The sequence below is a fragment of the Sceloporus occidentalis genome, unplaced genomic scaffold, assembly GCF_023333645.1.
Source record: "Sceloporus occidentalis isolate IW3139 unplaced genomic scaffold, rSceOcc1.0.p SCAF_20, whole genome shotgun sequence".
Classification (NCBI taxonomy): Eukaryota; Metazoa; Chordata; class Lepidosauria; order Squamata; family Phrynosomatidae; genus Sceloporus; species Sceloporus occidentalis.
In genome coordinates this window covers 10,094,803-10,106,539 of record NW_028317000.1, presented here as the reverse complement: position 1 = coordinate 10,106,539, position 11,737 = coordinate 10,094,803, and the positions used below count along the sequence as shown (strand labels likewise).

The following is an 11,737-nucleotide window of genomic DNA, read 5'->3' as shown; positions in this document are numbered from 1 at the left end:
GACTCTGCTATTTAATAATAGCCATAGAAAACAAGTCAGGCCGGGGAAACTGCCGTTGCCATTTGACTTTAACAAATGTGACTCTCGCTTAAGATGGATGCGATTGTTGGCCTACAAAAGACAATGCGCTCCCACCCACCTACAGGGCCAGTGTGAGGAGAAAGGGACGGGGAGAGCCATGGGCGCCATCTTGAGCTCCTGGGAAGTTGGGTGGCACAAGGAATACGGCTGTGCTGGCAAAATAATCCAGGTGGTTTACAGACTGCCCTTTTTGGGCAGCCTGTTCCCACTCCTTTCCCCACTGGATGGGGGCTTCAGCTGCCACAGCGGCACCCTCTGAGGCCCCGATCCGGTGCTTTCCAGGCTGCGGGGGAACGGAATGGGCGCCGCCATTTTGTCCATACATACTAGGTACATTACTTGGGTTAGGGCGTCCGGAAAAGATGCCCTTTCCTAACCCTAGTATGTACTTTTTGCCCGTCTGGAACGGGCCCCAGTCTGACACCACTTTAACTGCCATGGCTGCATGCCATGGAATCCTGGGCATTGTAGTTGGTTGTTGTGGCGGCAGAGTATCTGCTGGGGTTTGGTTCCAGGAGCACCTCTGGAGAGCAAAACCCATGAGGCTCACATCCCATTAAATACAAGGGCATAGTGCAATGGCGTCCCTTATGGAAAACGGCAAAAACAAGCTTTGCTTTTGGAATCGATACACAATCGGCCCTCCTTTTACACGGACTTTTTATACACGGATTCAGGCATCCGAGGGGGAGGGGCTGGGGGCGTGGCCAGCGTTCATGGCTCCTCCCCTTGAGGCTCCCTCACAATTTTGACCAGCGGCCGCCATTTTGTCAGAGATGGGCGGGAAGGGGAGGAAGCAGCGGCGGCCAAGGGGGAGGGGTGGGGGCGTGGCCAGAGCTCGTGGCTCCTCCCGCTTTAAGGCGGGCTCCGAACTTTGCCGCTCGGCCGCCATTTTGCCGAGGAGGACGAACTGGGGGCGTGACCAGCTCTCGTGGCTCCTCCTCCTTGAGGCGGGCTCCGAACTTTGCCCCGCGGCCGCCATTTTACTGGAAGTGGGCGGGAAGATGAGAAAGGCAGGGGCTGGGGCGGGGCCAGCGGCGATGGCTCCTCCCCCTTGAGGCGGCCTCGGGCCCTTAGGGCTTGGCGGCCATTTTGTCGGAGGTGGGCGGGAAGATGAGGAAGCAGCGGTTGCGAGGAGGAGGAGGAGGAGGAGGAGGGAGAAGGAGAAGGAGAAGGAGAGCGCTGTCGCCGAGGGAGGCGGGAATGGCGTCCTTCAGGGAGGGAGGCCTGTGCTAAAGCCGAGGGCCGAGGCGCGATGGAGGCCAAGGGCCTGAAGGGGCCCGGCGGCGTGGTCTCCGGCGGGACCCCCCTTCCCCCCGGGCAGCCCCGCGAGTACAAGTTGGTCATGCTGGGGGCCGGAGGCGTCGGCAAAAGCGGTACGTCGGCGCTCCCTGCCTCCCTTCCTGGCTCCTCCTCGGGCGGACGGAAACATTTGCACTCCTGAGCCGAAACCATGTCGGTGGCCGCACTGCCTTCTTATCGCGCTGCCGTTCCGCTTCAACGGCCCTGGCTGCCTCCTGTTGCATCCTGGGCTTTGCAGGAGTGCGGCGATGCGGCAGGCCTTTTGAGGAGGGGCTCAGGGAGCCCGGAGAAGAGAGGGCTCAGACGGGACAGGAGAGCCCTGTTCAAGGCTTAAGCTGGAAGGGCCCCCAAGGGCCCTGATCCAGTCCATTCCCATTCTGCCATGCAGGAACTCTCAGTCGGAGCAGCCTCCAAGGAAGGAGACTCCGCCACTCTGAGTCTGAGGCAACATAGCTATGGCCTTTAGGCTGGAGATCAGAGTCCCAATCCCCACTCAGCCATGGAAGGAAGCCTTCTCTCTCAGCCTCAGAGAAGGGCAAAAACCATCTCCCTCTGGACAGATCATGCCAAGGAAACAGCATAATAGACTTGCCTTAGGGCTGCCATGAATCGGAAACACAATAATGATGTGTCTGTTTGTATATGCAACACAGGGAGCACTGAATAAGAGTCCGGAGGCCATGGTTTGGTTCCCGCTCAGGAAAATTACCTTCAGGAGATGAATTAAAGTTATAAGGATGAGAATGGCTGCAGGGAAGGGGTGCACTGAGGGGTAAAGAGTGATAGAAACCTTCAGTTGGTTCAGGGTGCTATGGCTCAGTTGTTGGCTAGCCTTGATTACAAAGAGCATAGGACTTTCTGTTGCCTGTTCACAATTCAAAGGGCTGCTCAATGACCTTGTCCTTTCAAGTAAAACCATTTGCTTAGGAGCCTGTCTAGACTTGGGCATCGGAGGAGGCTGTTCCCTTGGTCCCACTGCCCTGGGAGACTCTGTCAGCTTTCTTCACATAGAATCACAGAGTTGGAAGAGACCCCAAGGGCCCTGATCCAGTCCATCCCCATTCTGCCATGCAGGAAATCCAAATCAAAGCATCCCTGACAGATGTCAGGAAGGTCCTCCTAATGTTGAGCTGGAATCTCTTTTCCTGGAGCTTACATCCATTGCTCCTTGTCCTATTCTCTGGAGCAGCAGAAAACAAGCTTGCTCCCTCCCCAATATGACATCCCTTCAAGTATTTAAACAGGGCTATCATATCACCCCTTAACCTTCTCTTCCCCCGGCTAAACATCCCCAGCTCCCTAAGTCGTTCCTCATAGGACATGGTTTCCAGACCCTTCACCATTTTAGTTGCCCTCCTTTGGACATGCTCCAGTTTCTCAATGTCCTCAATGTCCAGCTTCTGTTTAGAAGCCTCCAAAGAAGGAGAGTCCACTCTTGCTGAAAGGAAGTTCTTCATAATGTTGACCTGGAATCACTTTTCTTGTAGTTTGAATCTATTATTCTTGGTCTTATTCTCTGGAGTAGCAGAAAACAAGCTTGCTCCAGCCTCAATATGACCAGCAGAAAACAAGCATCTCTTTTTTCCCCTTGTTTAAAAGTGGGCAGGTTCTGTTTTATCATGTTTACATTCCATTGAGTATCTGGCAGTTTTTCTAGCCTGAAAAGTGAAGTCACTTTTTTTACCATTCTGAGTGATACAGACACACACTCTCACCAAGCAAATTGCTTAAATAAGGTCTTTGGGTCTATGTTCTACAGAATATCTGTTGGGTTGTATTTTATGTTTGTATGTGCCTTCCAGTCACCTATCAACCTATAGCGACCCCATGAATTCGATAGCTTAGCTTCCACAATCAGTCAGGATCTGTACTTAAATGTCATATGAGCAGGCCAAGATGTTTGACCTGTAATGGTCTGCCCCCCTCCCCTGGGTCAATTTTGAGAAATGGGAGTACAGTATTTGAATTTACACTTTATATTATTGACTGTCTTTCTGGTGCGGAGTCTTCTGCTGCTCCAGACTAGGACCCAGAGCAATGGATGCAAACTGCAGGAAAAGAGATTCCAGCTCAACATTAGGAGGAACTTGCTCACAGTGAGGGCTGTTCGACAGTGGAACAAACTCCCTTGGAGTGTGGTGGAGTCTCCTTCCTTGGAGGTCTTTAAGCAGAGGCTGGATGGCCATCTGTCAGGGATGCTTTGATTTGGATTTCCTGCATGGCAGAATGGGGTTGGACTGGATGGCCCTTGCAGTCTCTTCCAACTCTACGATTCTCTGATTCTGGAGCTTTTCTCTTTATCAGATGCAGCTGTCATCTGGAATTCTCTTGCTGCTGCCATGATGCCTGTTTAGTTTCAGTTCTTGGATGCCGGAGACGTACATTGTTGAAGGAATGGTTTCATTGTCTATTCCTGCATGACATGAGGTTGGACTGAATGGCTTTGTAGTCTCTTCCAACTCTGTGATTCAAAGGAGGAATGCCTCCCATGACTCCTCAGAGGTGACACCTGAAACAGGCATGCTTTTCCCACCTCTTATACTTTATTTATATAGCGCTGTAGACAAATCTTATCTCTTAGACAGGGATTGAGGATCCTGGCCACTTGTCAGATAATCTGGATTCTGTCTTGGGTTACCTCTATCAATTTCTGGTCACCTGAGTGCCCAGCTCATAAGACTGATTAAACCTGACAGTCCAGGTTGAACACTCCACTTGAACATTGCATCTAAGGCATCATCCCTGTCAATACATTACAGGATATGACTATTAGAATGTTACTCTTTCATAGGGACTTATATAAGGACTGGACCTTGATTTCTCTGTATCTCTTTAACAGGCTTGGTAATCGTTACCACATGTAAGAACATTATCCTTCTAAGTCATTGAACATAGTCTTTTATCCATAATTATAGTCTATATTTTAATGTTATACGATCAGGCCTAGAAGAATCTACTTAGCTCAGGCATGGGGAATGTGTGGCCAGCTTGATGTTGTTGGATTGGGTAGCATAGCCAGTTGGCAAGGGGTGATGGGAGTTGCAGTTCATCAGGCCCTGTAGCCCCTGGACTTGTTCTTGGAGATGGGATGCTTGACTTGGGGTTGGGTCCAAGAGTTCTTAGGCTTGTAAGTCATATCATTCAAATGACTTATTTTGCAGCCCATCTGGAGTCTGGTTGATTTTTTAAAAAACCCTTCGTAATGCAGGACAACACATGTAGCTATATTACTTTGCAGTTGAGAGAATGTTCCCCAGGATTTGTTGTTGTTGCTGTCCTTAAGTAAGCCCTGACTGATGAGACATCTCCAACTCCCATATCCTTCACTGTTCTGTTTAAGTCTTGTAGATTCATGCCCGCAACCTCCCTGATTGAGTCTGTCCATCTGGCGGTCTCCCTCTCTTTCTGCTGCCCTCCACCTTTCCTTATGTTATTGTCTTTTTAAATGAATCATGCCTTTTCATGATCTGGCCAAAGTATGACAGCCTTAATTTGATCAACTATGCAAATGGCCTTTGGCTTAAGCATTAATAAACTTATATTATTATTATTATTATTATTATTTGATCAACTTGGCTTCCAGGGAAATTTCTGGCTTTACCTGCTCAAGAACCCACTTGCCTTTTTGGCTGTCCCCTTGCCAATTGGGAACCACTCGGTTTCTCCATATTCTGTTCTAACAGTAGTCTCCTGTCCTATGTACAGATTTCTTATCAGGACTAGCAGATATGGTGGCACTTCCATGTCTTTACACGTCATCCATAGTTTTTCATGTTCTATGCAGTCTAATGCTTTCTATAGTCCTCAAAGAATTCTATATGGAATTCTTTGGTGCATTCCATTAACCATTGTACGTTTGCAATATGGTTCCTAGTGCCTCTTCCTTTCCTGAATCCCACTTGGACCTCTGGGTTTTCTCTCTCTGTATGTGATTGGAGTCTGTGCTGCGGAATTTTGAACATGATTTTGAACGTCTGGGAAATTAATGTGATGGTCTTTTAGCTGCTGCAATCTTTTGTGTCTCCTTTATTTGTGGAAGGGAATGTATACTGATTGTTTCCAATCTGTTGGCCATTGTTTTGTTTTCCATACTTGCTGATACATTTTAGTTAGTCCTGGGTTGATTCTGTCTGTGTGGATTTAATAATTCTGTCTGTGTGGATTTAATAATTCTGTCTGTGTGGATTTAGTAATTTATTTTGAATGTTGTTTTTCCTGTTGATTTATTCTTCCCTATTTTTTTCATTTCAGCTTCTTCCTCATTTTCTAGAATTTGGGCTCTTCACATGGATCCTCATTCCTTGTATCATTAATTTTTTCATCTCATTTATATAACCCTTCTGTGTATTGAATCCAATGTCTTTTAATACTTTGGATGATTTTGGATTCTGTGGAATACAATGGAATGAAACAAGTGGAACTGAAGTATGGAGAGATTAGGATAGGAATGATAAGGTGGGAAAAGAGATGCAGTTTGTAAAATAAGTATGTATAGCACTGGTTGGAATATGGCAGGAACAAAGTGGTGAGGAAAATGGTAGGGAAATAAAAGAGAAGGGGTTGTTTTATGGTGCCATAAAATTGAAATACTGCTACCAAAATACAGAAGCTATATCCTATGTGTGCAAAAGCGTATGATCAGTTGGAGGGCAGACTGTCTTACTTGTCATTGCTTGTATTTTGAAACAGAGCAACAGTCTTAAAGGTAAACTGTTCTGGGCAATAAGACTAATGATTTTAATTGAGCTTAGAAATTAACTGGTAGTGCTACAGTTTCTTGGAAAATCAGGTGGTGCGGTGATCAAATTTCTAAAAAACAAACTGTGGGCAACCAGGCGCCTCTCCAATTTCCCATCAGAGAAGGGGCCGAACATCCTAACTTCGGCTCCTGATAGGCAGAGAAGAAAGACAAAAGACCAGAGGCCTGCATAGTCAGAGCTGACTCAATCCTTCTCAGGCCTGACCCAACCTTCATTCCCAAGGTGAACTAGGTGTTCCATACATCCCAAGACATCGTGCTACCTTCCTTCTGCCTGCGTCCTTCCAAGGACTTGGAAAAGATCTGACACACCCTGGATGTTCGTAGGGCCATCAAGATTTACCTCAAGAGGACTTTGGCCTTCAGGAAGTCAGAAGCCCTCTTCATATCCTTTCGACCAGGTTCAAAGGGGAAAAAAGTGTCAACATCCACACTAGCAAGATGGATAAAACAATGCATTGTCGCATGTTACAGAGCTCTCAACCTTAATCCTCCACAGGGCATCACTGCCCATTCAACTAGGAGTGCTGCAACGTCAGCAGCCCTGACCACTAACGTTCCCCTGGCCGGAATTTGTAGAGCGGCCACTTGGAAGTCACCATCCACATTTGTCAGACATTATAAATTGGATCTCTTCCAATCAGCTGAGGCGACCTTCAACAAATTGTCCCTAACTCGCCCTCCGCGCCAACCGGCCCTCCCTAAAATTCGGTGGCTTTTCTAAATCCCAAAGTCAGGATGCTCGGCCCCTTCTCTAATGGGAAATGGAATGTTAGACTTAGCTGAGATACGTCCCTTTCCATCAGAGAAGGTCCGAGCATCTTCCTCACCTTGTGTTTTTGCCTACTGGGTGGGTGAACTATATTTTTCTCTAGGATGATCATGGCTAGTCATTGACTGAGGTTCCTTGGGGGTGGGGCTAGGTCCCTGGTTTTTTGTCTGTCTTCTCTGCCTATCAGGAGCCGAAGTGGGTGGAGCCACCCAAACTTAGGATGCTCGGACCTTCTCTGATGGAAAGGGATGCATCTCAGGTAAGTCTGATGTTCCATTCCTAAAACAGAGAAAGGGCATAGCAAAGAGGAAGCTTCTTTGGAGATGAAATTGGGGAAAATTCCATTCCATGGATGATGGTATTGGAGGTTGAAAAACAAATGAAAGGTCAAAAATAGCTCTGCCATTGCTTACATTTTTCTAAATACTCCATGTTCAACTGCTTAAATTCTTGGAGAGCTGTTCTTGTATGCATTTAGACCTGTGGTTCTCAACCCTTGGTTGTCTAGATTTGTGGGAGGTTCATCTCTAAGAAGGTCCAGCGATCAGAGATCCTGGTATGGGAGCTGAAGACCAAAACATCTTGAGGGCAAAATCTTGAAAACCACTGCCCCAGAACTTGAGTTTAGGGTTTTGTTTTGTTTAATGCAAGTATTTATAAAAACTTAAGCAATGGCAGAACTGTTTTTGACCTTTCAGTTGTTTTGGAATCTCCACACAATCATTCATGGAGTGGAATTTTCCCGAGTGGCTACATATTGCAAGTTTCTTCCCACCTTCAACTTATGGGAATTAGCCCTTCCTGTTGCATGGCAAGCTGTATTTTCCTACCACTTCACTTCTGCAGTATTTTCATGGTTTCTTATTTGTCCATGTTTCTGTTTTGAAACAAAAAAGCAGTGCTACAAGTAAGCTTTTCAGGGCTTCAGTACCTGTGTTTTTAATTGTGCTCAGAGACGAACTGGGATGTATTACAGCTTCTTTTAAAAATGGTTGAGATAAATTCCAGATGTTTGGTTTAGGGAGATTTCCAGCCTATTATTCCATAGGCAGTCATCCCAGGGGCTCATCCTATATTTCTATGTAGTTTAGAATTCCTCTTCAGTTCTTTTGGGCCATACTAATATACATCTGTCTGCTTTTTAGCTATGACCATGCAGTTCATTAGTCATCGTTTCCCAGAAGACCATGACCCTACGATTGGTGAGTGTCCCTCCCGTTTCCTCCTCCTGCCACTGATGTGCTGGCTGTGCATAATGGTAGTAGGGTAGATAGAAGCCTTAAGTTTTAAAAACCACTGAGAAGCCCCACTGCTACTGAGAGTTTATCTTTCATATCTGTTTTGCAGATCATGTGTTTTAAAACTAAACACAATTGTTGTTGCAGAGCTTGAAACAGTAATGTTTTTGGATTGCAACTCCCTTGATCACGCTCTTTTGAGGGATGCTGGCAGAAACTGGAACTTTTGCAGGCTCATTATTGCTAGTGGTAACTAACATCTGTAGAATTACAGCCTTTCTCCTCCTCCTCCTAATCCTCTCCCATTCATAAGGCACACTATCTTACTCTCTTCACCATAAAAAACAGACAAACAACAACAAAAACCTTGAATGTTTGGTTCCCCAAGATTTTTGTTAGGGGTGGTGATGTGAGTGATTGGAAATCTGGGTCATTGTATCACCCCCCTGAACTTTAATGAGCAATGTGCTGTCTGGGAAAATGACTATCCCTGGTGCTTTCTTACATGACAAAATATGTTATATATTTTCCTGCATTGTTTGCAGCAGGAGTAGGGAAGTGGATTGGATCCAAGAGGTGGATAGTCCCCTAGAACCTAGCTGGAGGGTGTAATTGGGATGGGACTGTGTCCCCTAAACCCTGCCCTCCTTCTGACATCGTTTAACCCTATTTCCTCCCACTTAGCCATTTGTCTTTCTCTGTGCATCAAGGCATGAAGTTCTGCAGAGAAAATGCCACTGCTGATAACGGGGGCCTACCTACCCTGAGTTATTCTGGGTTTTTTATTTCATTATCCAGTTTAAAGGATAATTTCATTTCCAATTTACAGTTTCATTTGTTAAAGTACACTTTGATCCTCAAAGAAATATATTTACTATTGGTGACTGCTGCCCCCCACTCATATTCCCATTTGAAATACATGTGAGGTACAAGCCCAGTTCTATTTCTTTCTGAAGTATGATGGTGAGAGAGAGATGATGGGGAAGTACATAAGATATGAACATTAATACAAGCTGATAATACTTCCAAAAATATATTTTCTTGAAGTTGGCATCTATTAAATACACAGTCATGTATAGATAAAGCATGAAGAGTTTCTGAGTGTTGAAAGATATCTGGGGATGTTTATTTTTCCAACCCCAGAGCATAAGTCCTTTAGGACTCATAAAAGTATAACCATGTTGACCTTCAGTTACTCTCAGCTTTACAAGAATTCTAAATTAAAAGAATATATGGAATTTCAACTGCAAAGATATTTCTATTACAAAATTAATATGTTGAAATACATCTAAATGAAAAAAAGGATAATCTTTGAACACACCCACATTGTATGTCACAAGAAATCACTTCAGAAAGGAAAATGAATAGACAGGGTAAAGAGAAATGAGGATAAGGCAGGATTGGAAGCACATCACAGAAAACAGAAATTTCCCCAGATTGTTAATACCTCAGTTGTCTTATTTAAGTGTTGCTTGTGAGCCATGTGTTGAAGTCCTTAGCTAGTCTCAGTGTTTTTGCATATTATGAAGGTATGTGAATGATTGCACATTGCATATGTAGATGTTAATAAATAGGCTATACTGAATACTGAATTTCTCTTTCTCTAGAGGATGCTTACAAAATGCGAATAAGGATTGATGATGAGCCTGCTAATCTGGATATTTTGGACACAGCTGGCCAAGTATGTACTAACACTTAGAATTTCACGCATTGATTTGTTGTGTTCAGTGCACTTTGGTACATTACCTTGCAGTATTTGTTAAAACAGTCTTCAAGGCCGGTCAGTATAATCTCTCTGTTTCATATGGGCAACTGAGAGAGTGTCTTGCCTTCTAATAAATTCACAGTTTAATTCAATCAAAGGATTTGTCAATACACAGTTTGGCCTATCACATACCTCATGGTTCTATGAGCTGTGAACAGCCACTTTACAATACATTTACCTGCTTAGCCATCCAGACTGTTCAGTAACCCTTATGGTTGTGTATATTGCTTCAAAAACAGGGTTGAGGACAGTGGATTCTAACTAGAAACTCCTTTAGTCATACAAGAGCTGACTCTAATTCCTTCCTCTCCCCATTCCCAGGCAGAATTTACTGCCATGAGAGACCAGTACATGAGGGCAGGTGAAGGATTTATCCTGTGTTACTCCATCACGGACTGGCGAAGCTTCCATGAGGTGCGCGAGTTCAAGCAATTGATTTATCGTGTGCGGCGCACAGATGAAACTCCAGTTGTTCTGGTGGGGAACAAGTCTGATCTAGGCAAACTGAGGCAGGTAAGAAATTCTTTAAAATGCTACGTTGTATGAGAAGGTAGGAGAAAGGAGTAGGATGAGAAGAAATAGAGGTAAGAAGGATAGAGGGGAAGGAATGGGAGGGAAGGAGCAAAGTAAGAAAGGAGAGGTAATGGGAGAAAAGGAATGTAGAATTGAGGTAAAGAAAGGAATTTAGAAGAGAAGGTAATAAGAGAAAGGGTAATAAAAGAAACGGTGAGAAAAGTAGGAGTAGAAGTGAAGAAGAGAAAGATTAAGAAATAAGGAAAATAGATTGGATGGGGGTGGTTGATGCTTAGTAACTATGATAACTATAATATTGACATAGAACATGATTAGATTTAATGTAATTTCTTTAATATAAGAAATTAAGACAAAGAATAATTATAATTACTATGTCTAATATATGTGGTAGGTTTTTTATTATTGATAAGTGTATTGTGTGTGATGAATTTTAAATTTATTCAATAATTTTCCTTTTAAAAATAAAAAAATGTATATATATTTTATATCTGATAGGCAAAGGAAGGGTGCTGCCTTGCTCCTTTTGAAAAGGAAGCAAATACACTTATCACTTCAGTGAAGTTATTTGCATTTACCAGAAAAACAGTGAAGGCTTAAAACAGAAGTAGGCAATCGCCTTGGGCTTGGGGACTGTTTTCCAGCTACACCAAAACTTCCAGCCCTGCAGTTCAGGCACAATTCAAAGGGCTAGTCAGGGTTATAAAGTTCTGTATTGACTGGGTCCAGACTATCTGAAAAACTGTATCTCCCTATATGAGCCTGCCTAAACCTTAAAATCTTTGGGCGAATTCTTTCTGTGGTTCCCCTCTCCATAGGTATAGGGGCCTTTTAACAATGGTGCTGTGTATGTATAATTATATGTATTTTAAACTGTTATGAGTATTTTATTATATGGTCTATTTAATTGGTTTTAAAAGAAATATGCTACATAATATTTTAATTGTATTTTGTGTAATCTTTTACTGTAAGACGCCATTATGGGAGAAAAGAGGGATACATATTTACATACCAAACCCTCCAATTTTTTGATAAAAGCATTGGAATGTGCAGCTTGTTTTGGAGAAAAATTGTGTCCCCTAAAATGACATTGATGGGAATTGTCCCTTAAATTTCAGATAGGAAACTGCTCAGAAAATTAGGTGAAAGATGGATGTTGAAGATGAGCACAGGAACTGAAGTTCGGGTACTATATTCCCAGAGTTCTGAGGCTATATGAATTTCAAGGATTTAAAATTAGATATGCTAATGTAAAAGAAACATCCAGTTCTCTCATTGCTCTAACCAAT

General features: G+C 43.9%; 1 protein-coding gene across 3 annotated transcripts in view; it reads left to right on the top strand.

Moving 5' to 3' along the window:
• The first annotated feature begins 1,193 nt into the window (after positions 1 to 1,193).
• Positions 1,194 to 11,737, top strand: part of LOC149301938 (GTP-binding protein Rit1-like) — a 15,798-nt gene continuing 5,254 nt past the window's right edge. For 2 of the 3 annotated variants that reach the window (XM_089483169.1, XM_089483168.1), the window contains exons 1-4: positions 1,194 to 1,457; positions 8,060 to 8,116; positions 9,760 to 9,833; positions 10,239 to 10,430. In XM_089483169.1, the coding sequence (XP_089339295.1) occupies positions 1,337 to 1,457; positions 8,060 to 8,116; positions 9,760 to 9,833; positions 10,239 to 10,430 (444 nt within the window). In that variant the 5' untranslated portion in view covers positions 1,194 to 1,336. The remainder of the gene's footprint in view (positions 1,458 to 8,059; positions 8,117 to 9,759; positions 9,834 to 10,238; positions 10,431 to 11,737) is intronic. The other variant, XM_089483170.1, reaches the window with a different exon arrangement.